This window comes from Streptopelia decaocto (assembly GCF_964273445.1).
Source record: "Streptopelia decaocto genome assembly, chromosome: 6".
Classification (NCBI taxonomy): Eukaryota; Metazoa; Chordata; class Aves; order Columbiformes; family Columbidae; genus Streptopelia; species Streptopelia decaocto.
Genome location: NC_138660.1, coordinates 60,674,837 through 60,692,417, shown reverse-complemented (window position 1 = coordinate 60,692,417; position 17,581 = coordinate 60,674,837). Strand labels below are relative to the sequence as shown.

At 38.5% G+C, this 17,581-nt stretch overlaps 1 protein-coding gene across 1 annotated transcript in view; it reads left to right on the top strand.

Moving 5' to 3' along the window:
• Positions 1–17,581, top strand: part of NCKAP5 (NCK associated protein 5) — a gene marked incomplete at its 5' end in the record, with an annotated part of 361,561 nt that overhangs the window by 321,073 nt on the left and 22,907 nt on the right. Inside the window, 4 exons of the mRNA XM_082054889.1 lie at positions 5,801–6,112; positions 8,271–8,407; positions 10,433–10,562; positions 13,260–13,447. Of these exons, the coding sequence (XP_081911015.1) occupies positions 5,801–6,112; positions 8,271–8,407; positions 10,433–10,562; positions 13,260–13,447 (767 nt within the window). The remainder of the gene's footprint in view (positions 1–5,800; positions 6,113–8,270; positions 8,408–10,432; positions 10,563–13,259; positions 13,448–17,581) is intronic.

Genomic DNA, 17,581 nt, shown 5'->3' with positions numbered 1-17,581 from the left:
ATTAAGTGTTACGTGTCTTTCAAAACCTTCTTTCAAGGCTTAAGTGAGTCTGTGCTTCTGAAAACAGCTTGCTGGAAATTTCCCAGAAAAACTGTTCCTGATACAGAGCTATTTTTGACTGCTATTTTTTTCCTGAAAATGTCGGCTTGCTGCGGAAAATTCTAGTGGTTACTCAAAGGTTTCAGCTGAAATTTGTGTCAATCATGTACAGTTTTGTAGTCCAAAACTTGAAAATTTATGTGAGGAAGATCTCAAACCAGCTGTAGTGATGAGCACAGGGGAGAATTTCACATTTTCTCATGAGGTGAGATGCTGCTTTGAAAGAAAACTCCTAGCTATGCTGCTAGCGTTATACATAGAAAGCCTGATGTAAGCAGAACCACCTGTCATCTTTTTTACCTGAACTACAGTTGTCCTCTTTATTGCTGTTTATTTTTAATGTTAAGATACATTGGCCATCAAAGTTAAGTGACATGCACACTTCTGTGTATGTCCACATCCAGAAATGTCTCACTCTGTTTAATTCAAAGTGGGTGAATTGCCTGGCCATTTTGAATAATATTATGCATGCACATAAGACAGTTTACTTGCTTAATAGAATTGCTGATTGATGCCTTATTTTAGCTCTGTGAGCAAAACTTTGGATCTTGTGGTTTCCGTAAAGATTTTTATGGAAGATTAAGCATCATAATATCGTTTTAACTAGATGGTCAAAATAACCGTCAGTGAATATATGGACTTGTTAAAAGCATAACAGTCCCTATGTAAAGAAAGACTGGTGTGTGATTTGTGAATAGATGAAGCATCTGTGAAGCTCTTTAAGACAGAGTATAAAAAGACTTCACTAGAATGTGAATCTTTACCTGAGGAAACATTTTGAAACCTTCTTCAGTTATTCAGTTAAATGTTTATTTACAATAAAGTGGTATTATAACCCCCTTAGTAAAAGGGTATATATAACAACGTAAAACAGTGTGGTACCAGGTCTGACTGAGAGTTGTTCTCACTCTCAGCGTGACCGAAACCAATTCCTTGGAAGGAGCACAAAACCAACACCAGCTTCCCTGGGTGTTCCCTCCTGGTCTCCAAGGATTTGTACCAAGGGTAGTTTCTGGGCTAGAGGTGGTGTGTTTGCGGCAAATGTTTCAGAACAAATAAAGAAGCTGAAAAACAATTAGGTTTAATGATCTGTTGCTGGTATTTAAGACGCATTTTTAAATCATCTGTGCTCAGGCGAATGCCCTAAAGGACTTTAATGAATTCTAGGTTGTCAGTTCTTGTCAGTGAGCTATGTTTACTTCTAACTCTTTAATTTTTATATTTGAGAGGCAGATGTAAAAAAATCCACAGAAGGAGCTGCTATTGTAATTTTCCCCAGTAATTATCTAATTTTTAGAATTCCTGGTAGATACCAGCCTTTTCTATTCTCCTCTTGTCCATACCCTCAGAATGGTGCACAATTTTCAAATATGCTTTTTATTGCATCTAATTTGGGTGCTGACACCATGTTGAAGGGTCTACTGGTACCAGAAAACTCTGGTAAAACACCAGGGATATTGGAATACAAGAAAACCTGTCCAACTCTAGAAATGACCACGTTGGCCAGCTGATGTAGGACTTGAACTGCATCATCTTGCCTGTGCAAATATTAAACCTCAAAATTATTGAGGAGTAGGGAGTTCAGGAAACTTTCCATACAGTGTTAACTCCTTTTGCTTACTGGCTGAGAAGCTTCTCAACGCTAAAGGTCTTCCTCAGTTTGTTCCCAAAAGCTCTTACAGCACCCTGTCATAAGAAGGTTCCCATGCAGTCAGGAGTTTTGTGATCTCCAAGGGATTTCTCTAAAGGTTTCCTTATTTCTGTTTGCAGTTTTGAGAAGTGTTTCTCTACAGTAGGACTTCCAGGGACTTCGTTTTCTGCCCAGACTCAAGTCCACACGATGGGAGGGAGGGAAGGGGCTCTTTCATTGTTTCAGACTTTGGATTCTAGTCTGATTGTTCAGTGAAATGACAGATGGTGAGTCTGTCTGTGTCCACTGTAAAAACTAATACTATTGAGTGAGCTGCTTTCTCCCCTGGCGGGGAAAGAGGCAAAACAAAACAGAATCAGGCAAGGAATTGGTCTTATATGCCAGGAGAAATTCACAAGCAAAAGCAATTAAGCTCATTTATAACTCTCTTCAAACTTCAATGTTTTGCAGAATCAATTTTCATCTATTGTGTAGCACTGTCGCAGTATCAGATATTTAACTTTTACATATTTTCATTATGTAGTCTTGCGCAGCTCTCGCTGATAACAGTCATTGCAAGTGTCAGTGCAGCTGATGAAGTCAGACGGGCCGTGAACGGTTCGGTTTGAAAGCTGTCACTGAGATGTGTAACTATTTTTGCAGTTGCTTCATAGAAGTTTAAAAACAGTGCAAGATTCATTGATTCAGTAATTCCAGTTGTTCTCAGAGATACTTTTTTATTCCTATAACATAGCTTTAGGGGAGAATAATGTTTATAAATATAAAAAGGGTGAGTGTCGGGAGGATGGAGCCAGGCTCTTCTCAGTGGCAGACAATGATAGGACAAGGGGTAATGGGTTTAAGCTGGAACATAAGAGGTTCCACTTAAACTTGAGAAGAAACTTCTTCCCAGTGAGGGTGACAGAGCCTGGAACAGGCTGCCCAGGGGGGTTGTGGAGTCTCCTTCTCTGCAGACATTCAAACCCGCCTGGACACCTTCCTGTGTAACCTCATCTGCGTGTTCCTGCTCCAGTGGGAGATTGGACTGGATGAGCTTTCGAGGTCCCTTCCAATCCCTAGCATTCTATGATTCTATGAATTAGTTACTTTTAGTAGTGAAAAAGTAACATCCATGAAGAATTTTGTGGTATGCTCTGTGAATTTAGGGCTGTTTTTTTGAGGATTGGTCAACAGAGTTGAGTCGCAGGATTTTTCAGGAATCTGTTGCGGTGGGAGCTGCTGAGGTTTGAGCACTTTGACAGCCAGACCCTTTTGTACTTGTGCAGAATTAAAAATTAGTGAGCTATTTTTAAAATGTTTTCCACATGGTGTATTTCCTTTATCATGGATAAAGTCTTTATGAAGAAAGACTGTAATTGATTAAAACTATTTTTTCTTTTAATTAAATGTGACACTTCTGGTGTGCTCCTCCATCACTTTCCCAGTTATTCTGGGAGCAGCAAGAGGCTGTAGTTTTGGAAGTATGGCCCTCAGTATTTCTTTCTCTTGATTTGGTCCATTCCTAGACATACACAGGGAAACACTGGGTAAGACAAATCCTTCTGTCATTTTAAGAAACACGACCTTTGAAGATACAATAGTGTTCGTCTTCAAGCTCACCCTGAGCAAAAGTCTTAGTTTTGCTGTTTGGTATATGCTTGGAGTCTACTTAATTTTCCTGTAATAATCAGGAGGGACTGACTTCATAGTTTCCTAGAGAATTCCTGAAAAGGAAACAACAGTGCAAAATCATTCAGAGTCCCTGTGGAACCATGTTGCAAAATCAGGTTCAGCATTCACCATCCAGACAGCAGAGGGGAGACTTCAAACTTTTGTTCTCGGGATGTTCTTTTCTGTGACGCTTCCAATTTAGTCCACGTCTGTGCTGAAGAGCTCTGCCTGGCCAGCATAACCAGTGTTGCACAAATGTCTTTCTTGTGGCCAAGAGGAAACTAACAGAAGTCCTTTCTTATTCTGGTTTTTCCTTTCTTTACTAATTCTGTCACTGGTAGTCACTAGTTGAAGCATTGCCTGTCCATGAGCACTGTTTAAGCTTTATTATCTACAGCGTAAATGGAAGGACAGACACCTAGCCTGTTAACTTACTTTTCTGCACTCTGTTATATCCTGAGAGGAACAGTTTACCCACTTCTTTCTAGGTATTTTACTATTCAAAAGCAAAAGAATAGATATCTTAGGGGAAGGTTAACTAGAGTCAGAGGGTTCAGTGGCTGGGATGCCTCCTTTGACACAGCAGAACCAAATTATCTTTTATTTTTTACATTTCCTGGTTAACCTTCAGCAACTTCTAAAATCATTACGGCACAATAGCTCAAAAATGTGATGGAAAACATAGTTGCCAGCTAGTCCTGGCTTCCACACCTTATGTTCTTTTACCTATGGATATAATTAGACAAGATGCAGTAATTGAGAGAAATCAGAGTCACTTTTTGCCCTTTTAATGGATAGTGCGTAGTTGGTTTTGCTGTTGCAGCTCAGCCAGGCCCTGTCAGGTTAATGTGCTCATCATGACTTGCAATCTTTGATCCTGAGTAATAAGGGAATGAGGACCATGTAAGTATAGACTGCTCCTCTTTTGACAGGAACCAGGAAATGTAAACAGACATTTTATTTATCTGTAAGTCATTTCTTACTTACTATCAGATAAGGCCCACTGTGATTAAGATATTAACAGAAAATGACCATGTTAATTTTCTTATTTCAAAACCAGGCAAATCCCATAGAGGAGAAATATTTCCAAATTTCTGAGAGTATTAGAAACACTGCAGAGGAAAAAATAATGAAAATGACTTGACAGAGGGCTGCTAACTACAACAGACTTAAATAACAAATGGTCATATCATAAAAAAAAAAATCAATAGGAACACAGAAAATAGAGATGGAAAAGATATATTGGGTCATATTCTGCATCTCCTCCTTGAATACAATTGTTCACTGCAGTCTATATTTTATCCAGTGTAGCCTTAAATTGTTAAAAGCAAAGGAAAATGTCTCTGCTTCCTTTGGGAGCATCTGCCACAGACTGGAGATCTCACTGTCAAGGGATGTTTCCAGACATTTAACCTAAACTATGCTCATTTTCCAACCATTACTGCTGAAGTTCCCTCTTTGGTGTTTACCCCTCTCAGAAGGACCTTACCATCATAGTTCCTTCGATATTATTTGCTCATTATACAAACAGGAGGCAAATCCCTGGGAATCGGTAGAAAAGGACAGAGCAGGGTGGTGCTGCTATATCCGAGTTGCTGGAATAGCAACGTGCCCATATCTGCACTTGAATCTTTCCCTGTCCCATGGTCAGCAGAGCCCCTTTCCAGCAGGTGGATGAGCTGGGGGGCTACGTGTGATCGTACGGCTTCCAGACCAGATACCTAAGGTGTCCCTGTCTGGTATCATGTTGGGAAGTGTGCGCTTACCCGAAACGAGATATGCAGAACCAGTGTGTACCAAGGTAAACAAAGGCAAAGCTGATCCTATCCAAGATTTAGGGGTGCTTTGAGAGACAGGTATCTCTAGGAAGTTCTGTAGATCTTAGTTTGGTGTAAGAATAAATGATACATTTTGATTTACACCTTCTTGTAAGAGAAACAATGAAGAAGCAGAGGTATGGAGAGGCCAAGCTTTTGTGGAGTGTGGGCTTACATAGGAAGAAATACATTGTGCTACTCAGTCCCTCACATTGGCACTCTGCAGACTTTCTGTGGGCCTTCAGACCAAATCATTTAAAAATTCCAGCTGTAATCGCTTTCTAGGACACACTTCTTATTCATTATCACGTTGTAACTCTGAAGCACGCCAGTTTCAATGTTTTGACATCTGTTAGCTAGTTTAGTTGTACCACAAAATGGTACTTCATTGTATTCAGTTAGATGTATTGTGTCAAAAGCATACGAATGACAGGTAACACCATACTCACAAAAGGCAAAAGGATTTTCTTTCCTTGAAAGCTTCCCTTGAAGATGCCCTTTTTTCCCGCAGACCTTTTCACTGTCTTTAAATATCAGTGACATCTTTAGCCCCACCCTGTCACACGATTTTCCTGTATCGTAGAGTCTTGCTGCCAGATGAGGACGCTGGACAGTGGGATTGGAACCTTCCCCCTCCCCGACTCAGGGAACCGATCTACAGGGCGACACGTTTCTAAGCAAGAATCAACCTTGGAACCAGGAGTCTTTGCACCGCCTGAGCAAGTTCTTCCAGCTCCTTCAGTAAAATCCAAAACTCTTGAGCGAGAAGTGCCTTCGACAGCTAAGAGCCAGGAGTCTGTGGAAAGTCTAATTAGTCACTCAACATCTGATCCGGCCATGACTGCCAAAGGTATACGACCTTTTCAAAGTCGCCTTCCAAAACCAGCTTCCTCAGGTAAAATGTCAATTACACTGAAAATCACATTATTTCTGCCCTGATATGTGTTTTGATTAGCACAAGTCCTATAGTAATGACATCTGATAACAGAAATGTTAAATGCAAAGCAGAAAATATTCTTTTTATGAATGCATAAGGTTAACAAGTTTGTGACCTGAGCCATATGGAAATTTTGTTACACATAATGCTTATCTGAGGAGGAAAAATGTGCTAAATACTTAAACCCTTTTCTCAAGAAACGGTAATTGAAGATAGAACATATGCCAGCCTTGGAATTTGACTTGAATAAGAATGCAGATGTTCAGTAATATTCAGGGTCAAGCTTCACAGCAAAGTACAAAGTGTAGCCATGTCAGGACATAGGAAAGATATGTTCATAAAGACTTGCTTTTGCAACCAGATTTGAACTAAAGACTCATTTGGCCTTAATGCATGAATTCTTTCCCAGTGAATACCTGGCCCTGACCTCAAACAAGACTCTCATTACTTTACTGCAGAATACAAAAACATTTCTATATATAAACATAAAATACTTCACTTTCACTTACCAAATATGTGTGCATTTAAACAATGAAACAAAAGCTAACAAAGGAATCAAAGGACTAGCAATCCAGCAAAGCAACTTTGTATTGTTAAATAGTTCTGTTGAACTCTGTGCATTTTTTTATAGATGCACACTCCCCATCTATATGCACTTTTGAAGGGTTTTGAGTTATTAATATATTTGTCAATAACATTAGAAATCATTACCTATAGCATTTATAACAGCGAATTTTTTATAGTCAGCGTGGTTGATATGGTACCAAATGCAGTAAAAGTAATTGGTTTAATGGAGAAGAGAATTGTTTTATCTTGACCAAATGCAACGTTGTGTATTTATTGGGGTTATGGTTGTTAGCACTTTGTCAGCATGTTTATTGCTGCTATAAAAGTTGTGAGTGTTTAACTTGCATAAATCTCTATCACTGTGTCTGTAAGAGAGATTCCATGTATTTAGCATATAAAGTTAAATATCAAGTTTAAGTTTAGTTTAAGGCCATCAAATACGTGTTCTGCTAATGAGCTGATGTATATTGAGCCGAGGAGGAAAGAAGTCTCTTTTGTATGTTCATAAGATGCATAACAGAAGAATTCTAATTAAACATCTTAGAACGCAGTTGATTTAACGATATTCCCTGTGCAGTATTGTAATGGTATAATAGACTGCAAATACACATCGTATGCTTCATTGAAGACTCCCCTACTTGTTTCAAATCAAAGCTAAATAAAAGTTATTTTAAGACTTAGTATTTTTTAAATAAATGTACTGTTAATTATGGTACAGCTAAGAAGGAGTCAGAGAGAAATCTTAGTTATAGATTATAGGCTACATGCTTGAATAGTCACATGTGTGACCTCAATTCAGCAGTGTGCTATAGAGTCGAGTCCATGATTAAACACTGTCATTATAACAAATTGAACAGAAACTGCAAGCATTGAATTGCTTCATAAGAAGTCAGTAGCAGTAAGATTGTTCTGATCTTAATGCTAATATTCACTGCACCAACCTTGTAAGGTTTGTATCTTAATTAAATTGTCATGAAGAGATGTTAAAAAAAAGTAGTATACATCAGATGGTGAGGTCAACTCATTCTTTATTAGAATATTTTCATTTGATTCTTTTCTCCCTCACTTTCTCATCCAAATTGCAATTATCACTTTATTTCATGTGTACCATATATCTTCTTTGATGTTCTGATTTCACATAGTGCAAATATGGCAAATAAAAAGACTAGCTTTCTGCTAGAAAGGCACTGCTAATTATGCTAACAGACTGTTCTCTCTCTGAGAATATAAAATAGCAAAGCAGATCCTACAATGCCTAGAAGTAGTTATTGAATGTTTTCTCTTATTTGAAAGAGTTTATATTTTAAAACTAATAGAGGGATTTAAATTCATGCCTTTGTCTTCTCTTGTTAACTGGAAAAGGCTTTGGATCAAATTCTGCCACAGTACTTGTTGGAATTGTTTGAGTAAGTTAGTATGTTGTTCCTATAAGTTGTAAGATATTATTTGACATCATGAAAGTATCATGACTTGCCCTCAGTTTTTTCTGAATTATAATTGAAACACTGTCATGAAGATGCTAATTTAAATAATGTCTCTCTCAATTCAGGAATAATTAACCTTGCAAAGCAAAGTGAACAAGAACCGAGTTCTGTGACCTCTGCCTCATTAGAGCATACTGAAGAAATGGTGGAAAACAGAAAACTCCTTCCAGAGTGGACAACCAAGAAAACCACTAAAACAAAGGTATAAGTTAAGAAGTGTAATCTATTAAATGAGATAGGTATTGTGGTGAATGTTTTTAATATAGTGGGGAGAGTAACTAGCAATCTAACAGCTACATTTACTTTCTTGCCCTTCATTTGCATTCTCATTATTTATTGATAATAATAATGCAGCACCCAAAGGTATTTGTCCTGATGGTTTACAAACATGTTTTAATTAACATCCTGACAGACATTTTATAGACAAGGAAATGGAGACCTTTTACCCTGTTGTTCTCTTCAGGAAACTTGATCTTGTTTTTTGGCTTTCCTTGAGATTCTGATCTCTTTCTTTCCCCAGGCCCAGGTCTCCTTGTCTGTATGGTTATGTAGTATGAGTATTTGAGCAGATGTGCTGTGAAAGTATTGTGAATGGGAAGATACCCATCCTTGGTTAATCCCTGCAGTGATCTGTCTGTCGTTTAATCTTTTCATGAAAACTACAGAAAGAACAAACAGGCAAATGCATATACCCATGTAAAAGCTGCTGCTGATGTTTGTCAAGTTATTCATATTCAGGAATGCCAGACTGTTAAGCCCCATGAGAAGTACAGGGTCAGCAGGTTAGCAAAGAGAGAAGAAAACTTTATCAAGTAAGTGGGCGTTAAGAGGGGAAACTGTTGGACTGCTGGCTAACAAGCCTTACGTTACAAGGGGCTAAAAACATTTTGTTGTGTAACTTTTTTGCATGTCCTCTTTATCCAAGTAGTTACTGACTGGAATATCCCACATTTTTGTGTTGCCCTTGCTCTGGATATTTAGAACAGAAAGAGAGAGATAAAATTACTTGTCCTGTATGTCATTGACAAACTGGAGGTGAATCCTATGTAGTGCAGTAGTGTAGGATTCCAAGTAACAACCACGGTGCTGTGGTCTTGACCTGGAGCTGGTTGTGACTGAGCACCTCCAGTCCCAAAACCATGATCCGTGTGTTACCGCTAATTAGTCTGCCTAGGAGTCAGAAGGTCACTGTGGGTGTAGCTGACGTGTGAATATGTCTAAATGGCTTCAGGACTACAGATGACTCATACTCTCCCAGTTTTACAGGTAATGTTGGCCATACCTGGCTACATGGCAGGTATCCTCAGGTCTGGTCCCCTCTCCATGAGTATGTGCTTCCTGTCAAATGGATGTCCCTCTGCATCAGTTAAAAATGCCAACATGGATGGGAAGAGGGCGAAATTAGTATCACTCTCTGAAAAACAGAACTGTAAACACTTTTGAGCCACTGATAGGCACTTGGGATTAGGAGGGTAGGTGGTATTTTCACCTGTAGATGCCATTAGCTGAAGAGTATCAGCCTTAGCTTCCCCATACCCATTTTGTGGGTTGTGTTGTACTGAGCTGCTGAAAGGTTTGAGCCTTCCGTGATCAGAAGCCGTCCAGAGCTCCCAGAACTCCTCTTTACTCCCAGAAGAAAATGCTTAGTGCTGCTTCCCAAAGAGCAATGAGATAGGAGTCAGCTGCGAATTAAGGGCTCTCCAGTACTGTAATGTGAATGCCAGGATGACAGACATGAATTTAGGAAGAACTTAGGATTTACTGGTATAGAAAGCATGAGTAGTGTCTACTGGCAATCCTAATTGTCTCTAGAATTGCTTGCAGCAAACCATTTATTGTGTGATAATTTTCCAAGTTACAAATACACTGTAGTAAACATAGTTGAGATGTTTTAAAATTAAACTTGGTGGATGAAATTATCTGACAATGTTGGTGGTTTTGAAAACAATGTCACAGTGGAAAATATGGTAAAATCTGGACTGTGTCTGCCAGACTGTCTCAGGGGACTTGGCAAGACAAGAGTGTGTTATTTCCCCCATGTCAGGCTGATGATTACTTACTTGAAGAAGAAGTGGTTAGTTAAATAGGTAATGCAGATTTTTTTCCAGCTGAACTGTCCATTTATACTACATGACTAATATAAAACCTTCCACTCCTAATACCATCTTCGACATTATTTTGATGTATATGCATCATTTGAATGATTGCAATACCCTTATTTGTACAGGACAGAGCTCTGAGAGTGTGTACTTATTCTGCAAGCAGCAGTGACACTGAGCCGGAGCCAGAGTTTGAAACAAATTATTTTAGAACTGCAGAGGAGACTTTAATAGAGTTAACAAAGAACAACAAACAAGGTAATTGAAAATTTGTACATAAAAATGTTTATCCCTCATTTCCACTCTGACTCAGCAGCAGATAGTGTCCTTCATTGAACTTTCCATCTAGTTTTTACTTTCTAACCCCAGATCTTTCTTCGGTCTAATTTTCCATTAGCTTCTTATTACTTTTTGCTTTTTATTTTATGTGTGTATCTTTTTTTCCCATCTTCCACAGTTTTTGCTAGTAGGAGCTTAACTTGTAGGTTTTTAGGCATAAATCCCTGCAGTGGAAGTAAAAAGAAGTCTTCAGTTACATTATTACAGAAGTTAAAAGGTGGCTATAAAGATAGCTTCTCCTTTTTCCTTTGCAATTATATTAGCCAGTTGAAATAACCCAATGATCAAGGCCATAGTTTTCCAACCTCTGTATCAAAGTGATGTTGGTTGTGGTGCCATAGCAAAGTCTCATTGTCCTCCATGTATATATTGACATTTTCAAGTATCAAATCTTGTTGCAAGAATTTCTGGCAACTTGGAATTTACTGAATTCCAATGGATAAAAACACCTTAAGTGAATTTCTTGAGCTAATAGTTTTCTATGTGTTTAATAACCCAAGAAATCGCTGCCTTCTCTTGACCAGCAGCTTGCTGTGCCGCCAGCCAGCTTTCAGTGTGCCCTCGGGCACAGGAGGACCATGGCTCACGTCCGTGCCCACGCAGCCCACGGCTTCCCCGCAGGAGATGAATTCTGGCGAGTGCAAAGGCCAGCGCGAGGTCTGGGCACCTCTGAAGCTCTGAGAGCTTAAGCAGTAGCTTCAGTGATTCACAGGATTTGTGCTGACCTGCACAGCAAAGAGCTTGACCTAGCAGAGATTAGCACCTACAGTAGATACTGCAGTGATGGATGCGTTCAAATGCCATGGGCGGCTAGATACCGTCGGCAGACATACTGTGCTCTTTAGTATCTGCTGGCAGTTGGACTGAAACGTTTGGCATTTTCAGAGCTAATCCATTTTTCGTGATTCCACCGCAGAGAGAGCAGAGTAGGAAGCTCGAACCGTTTATTTACGTTACTCCTGTAACTTTGTCTTTTTAATCTGTATGAAATGTTGCAAGTCATTTAACTCAGCCCATAAACACTTATTGTTACAGATTTTGCCTTTTACAGATCATGTTCTAATACAAAAGAGATGTGTTTTGTTAAAGAGGTAGATAGGTTTTTTTTAATTAATCACAGTTTGTAAAAAAAAAAAAAGATTTTATTGTGTGTAAGCAGTCGTATTAAACGGCAGCATAATCAAAGTTTAATGATACCTAAGCATGACTTGAAGTCACCATTTTACATAGCAAATCATTAATTTTGTGTATATGCCTAACTTTTGGGCTAGTAACAGAACTAGAATTCGTAATTGTGATTGAGACAAACAGAAAAATTATAAAACCTTATTGCAAAAGTATTTCTGCTATGGTCATTCCTTATGGTCAGGATTTCTGTTCTATGCTCTGTAAATGCAGTTCTGACATTGTATTAATAACAATACTTGATTCCATTCTGTGTTCAAAGATCTTAGCTTCTTTCTGCACACAAGTGATATAACCTGACAACATCCTCATGGGGCAGGGGCTGCAGCAAACTGATTCACAGAGAATATTTTCATATGCGTAGATAGTGATATTTATTTTATCAGTCCCCAAAACATTAATGAACTTTCACTGGTTGCACAATTGTAATGTTGGAGTGATTTTCATTTTCCATTTATGAGCAGGGAACAGAAAGACTGGCAGACTGAGAGCCCGATGCAAAGACTATTGAAAGTCAATGATAAGACCTTCATTGATTTAGTGGGCTTTGGATGAGACCCCCAGTGAATTGCCCAATATTATGGGGAAGGTCAGTAGAACAGCAGGGAATAACCCAAATATTTCAGGTTCCTCCATTTCAACCATGAAAATGTTTTGGTTCTGGTTTCATGAAGGTTTTATCCTGATGCGATTCTGTTAGAAGTGCTGGAGGCAGAAGCTCTTCTAATGCTCTAGGTGACAAGGTAGAGTTGAAGTTTGTGTAACAAGAATGGTGAGGAAAGAAGCTACTTATTACATGAGCCTCTGTCTGCTGCACGTTTTCATGAACTCCAGAAAAATTCACCCGTTTTGTTTTGATCTCCTGAAAGAGTTTTCAGCCTTAGACTTTGAAAGCTGAGGTTTTATTCCTAACGTTCCATGTATTACAGTAGGATCTAGAACAAATGGGTAGGGCCTGTTTTCTAACCTTACCAGTTTATTTTTTTATACTGCTGTATTAATTAGCTAAAAATGTAGGGAAAATTAGAGAATTATCAAATATAGTAAAACTGAAAGACATGCTGAAGGAACTTAGCACATCTGCCATGAAAGGCTATTAAGAGAGAAGAACAAAAACTTCCAGCAAATAAATAAGTAGAACAATACCCCCAAATTAACCATCTCATCTATAATTTAAAAACAAAGGAAATTAATTCTGGCTGTCTCATACCATCTCCTTCACCTTGAATATTAAGTATGAACAGTCCCCTGTATATGCATTGGTTGGAGAGTTAAGAGCTAGTATTTTAATGCTTTTATTACACTGAATTCCAGATACATTAAAACATTTGAAATAGATTTTTAAATTGTAAAATTACATAACAGTGTATGCAGACTGCATTTCGTCAATTAAAGATGGCATAACGATATTAATTTTAACATCTCTTACAGCTGAACAGGAAAAACAAAATCAGAGAAAGTCATATCTGGGGAACCCAATGTCAATCTTGGATTTATACCAACACCACCTCTATGGCCGTTTTGGAGAGAATGGACCCGAACAATTAACACATTACAGTTTAATCGAGCAGCTGAGTGGAGCTTCCAGTAAAGACACCAAGGGCAAGGACAGCCCAAGTGTGAGTTACTGTGATTTTTATATTACTTCTCATTTTCTTCACGATTACTTTCATTTGCCTCTTGTTTTTTCCTCAGTGTGTTGATTGATTACAAAAACCAGGCAGCCTTGAAAAAAACAGCATGACCTGCAGAAGAGTAAAGATCTAAATATTGTTAGAACAGCATGTTACATTCTGATGCTCACCTGTCATAGAATTAGACTTCCAAAATTGACAAGTAGAGACAGGCTGGCGCTAGCACTCTGCCATTAGAGAGGAGCTGAAATTTAAGGCTAGCAAGAAAACATAGAATTTCTCTTTTAAGGCTTCTCCTTCACATATGGTTAGGTAATATGTATAGAACAACATGCAGTAAATGACTTACACATCTGAAGTAGTATTCCTGAACATTCAAATGGAACTATGCTGTGGAAGTTAGCTATATTCTGGTCTCTTTTGAAATAACTCTTGGTGTTAGCTCCTAATTTGAGGGAATCAAACATTATTTTGATGAAGATCGGTCCTGATCTGGTTAGTGGATCTTGACACTTGATCTGGTTAGTGGATCTTGACACCAAACTGAAACGAATTTGTTTCTCCCCTTGCTATTTCTGTCTCTGAAAATGTTGAACCTGACATCATGCAGTCTCAATAATCCTGAAAAGCAACTGCTCAACCTACTCTTTTCCCCTTATTTTCTCATGACTTCTCCTCTCATCCTCACACTTCTATCTCACTTTTTCTCTCCTTTCCACTAACAAGCTTATTTGTTTGAAAATAGAGCCACCCAGCCATGATCCCCTGTAATCACTTTGCCTCCATGTTCAGTCTGTTTCCCCAGCTCTTCTTCTTTTGAAATATAAGCTCTTTCATTTTTGTGTGTAGCACTCGGTACATTTTGGTATTTTACAGTATAAACAAAGGTGGTAGCAGAAAATAATGAATGAGCTGCTGTTTTGCAGCATTGCTGGCGTAGTTCAGAGGTGGAGAAGCATTTTGTCTCTTCCCAGACCCCAGTTTTCAGTTTCAGAAAATCACTGTGCATTGTAACTTCAGAGGTGATTAACCAAAGAGCCTTACAGCTTGCAGCAATCTGGGCCAAATGTGCAGAAGGAATGTGTGGAACAAACTGGCAGTGCCCCTGTGTATTCCAGCTCCACTGGCATGAAAGCCCTGCTTAACCAAATATGAATTGATTCACAAACTTCAGAAGAAAAATCCTGAAATGTATCTGCCACGTTTCCCAATCAACCCAATTTCATTAGTACCCAGAATATTTTTCAATTTGGATATATTTGCATGGTATTAGAAAAAAACCATTTTAAAGAATCTGGCTTCATAGTTGGGAAGAAGAAAAGAAAAAAAAAAGTAGCAGAAGAATATTAAAAATTATAGATGAAGGAAAATAATTTGAGCGACCACTTAATTCCTCATCTTGAACATCTATAAATTGATAGCTTAACTATGCAGATGAGATGAATTATATATGTATGTATATATATTTTTAAAAAAATCAGTTCTGCCTTCTGAAGGCCAAGGTCTTTTACTGTTAACAGAGCAATTAGATTTGGATCCACTATAGAAAAGTGGCTCAGATCTGCATTTACTTTTAATTCATTGTTCTTGTGCATTTTTTGTATATGGCATCTCTGCAATGTGCCCAATCAGCATCAAAACTTAAACAAAACTCATTGAAATAGCCTTAGGATCCTTGTAAAAATCAATCATTAAACTAGATGGCAACAGGTATAACTCAGCACTAGCAGTTTTCATTCATTATATTGGGGGGCTTTTGAGATTACTTTTTGAGGATCTGCAAAAGCTCTCAAAACAGCATCGCCTCTCGGTGAACAGTGAAAGCTCAATAAAGCACTAGAGATTTGCCTATTAGTATTAAACTTTTCAGAATGCCAAATGAGAAGCGGTAACCATGAAAAGCAGGTTGCCCTGAACTCCTTGTTTGAACCTGCACGGTGAATTTTTTCTCAGCTGTAATTTGTCCAACCCAAGAAGACCCACAGTCTATTTAAATTAGAACTGTCTCATCGGGAACATTACCCACAAAAAAAGGGGGACATGAGAAACTGAGGCACGGCCAACAACTCTGAAAAACACAACAACAAAAAGGTTTTAAGGGAAGAAAAAATGCAGCTTTCATACAGAATATTTGGCATTTTGAAAAAGGCCATGCTATGTGCTTTGAATTTCATTCCCAAATGGTGTGTGTGAAGCCTTCAGAAAAAAAAGCTACAAAACACCAAGTGTCGTGATGGACAGAATGAGTTTACTCTGCTTGTCAGAAGAGCAGTGTGCTGTGTCAGCCCCTCGGCCCAATTAAATTGCTCTGTACGGCACCGGTACGGTAGTGGCTTCGGATTGGGTGCTCTAATGAGAAATTCTGGCAGGAAGCTCTGTTAACCCAGACTTATTGTCATTTGAATTGTCTCCTCACCCAACATATTCACCAGCATTACCCCCAAAGTACATACACAAGTTTTATCAGGAAAAAAAGTACTGTGCAGGAGTTTCAGAAGAGAAACAACCAATGGGCAATGAATATGATAAAGGGACACCGAACGGACACTTTGAGGAATCAAAAAAGGCTTTTTTACACGTTGAAAGGAGAAATATGTACAGTTCCAGTTTCTTATCTGCCAAGTCTTCAAACAGCTTCCTGGTTAAACTCCCTTGGCACTAAGACCAATTTGATGTTACATTTATCATCTTCTGAAATAATGTCATCCTTTTGTACACTGCAGAATTTTGGACAAGAAAAACAAATCACAATTTCAAAGAAGGGAATAAAACGCATTGAATCGTGGACATAAAACTTCCACTTAAATTAACACCCATGGTATATTTTTCTCATGTCGTATTTTGAAAACTAGAAACAATAATTTCTACATGTATCAATTGAATTAATTTTAATTAAACAGAAGCTTCTCTGATTTAATAAAGCATTCCTAGTGCCTGATCCAGAGTCCACTGCAGTCACCCCTATTCCGTGAAGCTCCAGTGAGGTCAGCACCACACAGCTGCTCCCCTCCTTGTAGCAGGAACTGGTCGTGCCTTGAGCAGTTTGCTGATGTCATGATTGCTAACACATTTTTGCAATGAAAAAATTATTTCATATTTCAATTAATTTACTGTTCAGACTTTAAAAGCTCAGTGATTTATTTTTTCTCATAGGAATTCAGAAAACAAGATAAATTTCCCTCACCCAGGCCCATTGTTTATTAACTTATTTTATGATCAAATGAAAAATGGCACAAGACTTTTTGTTGTCTTCTTTGTTCCCTTGGAGAAGTAACTGAGTTGGTCAAAGATTTTATTACTTAATCATCCTTATGATCCCAAAGCATCATCAAAAATGTGTTTTCTTCTCTGTCCTTAACCAACCATCACACACTGTTTTTCTGTAATACAGTCCTTCTTGCTTTCCTTTGTCCCTAGGTGTATTACTCTAATTTGAGTCACCATCAAGGCTTGCTTGTATTTCAAGGCATGACTTGATGAGCACTTTAAAGAAAAGATCCTTTGTGGAAGGGGTTGGTACCCATCACAAGTTTCTAAAGCCTCTCGCTTTCCCTCAGTTGAGATGACATACATGAGTAATGTGACATTTCTGTCACAGTTACGATGTTAACTACAGCAGCAATTTAACTAGGGGGCTCATTTGACTTCTCTCTGAGGCTTGGATGTGCAATGTGAAGTTATGGTCTTATGCAACACAGCAGAGTTTGTATGTGTTGCTGATGATTCATGAAGGAGATCAAACGCTGAAACCACTGTGTGTCTCAGTTTAAGTATCTGTTAGAGCTTGATGGCAAATACAGGAAAAGGAAAAATTAGAGAACTGCTTTGGCTGCACTCACAAATGGGACTGACGTGGCAGCATTCCCAGATAAACTCAAGGTTTTTTACAGGAGAGCGAGCTGTCTGAGAGTTAATGCCATATGATTGACTCATTGTGCTCACAAGTCTTCTAATGCATTGTATTAACAGAGGGGAATATCTGCAAAGGCACTAGAAATAAGAAAGTTTGGTAATTGCACAACACTTGCCATCCTTGAAGGATCCCAGAGCATTAAGCTGAAACTACAGAGGATGTTCCAGCATTCCTGAATTACAGCAATAGTTAAAGCAGCCTTGACA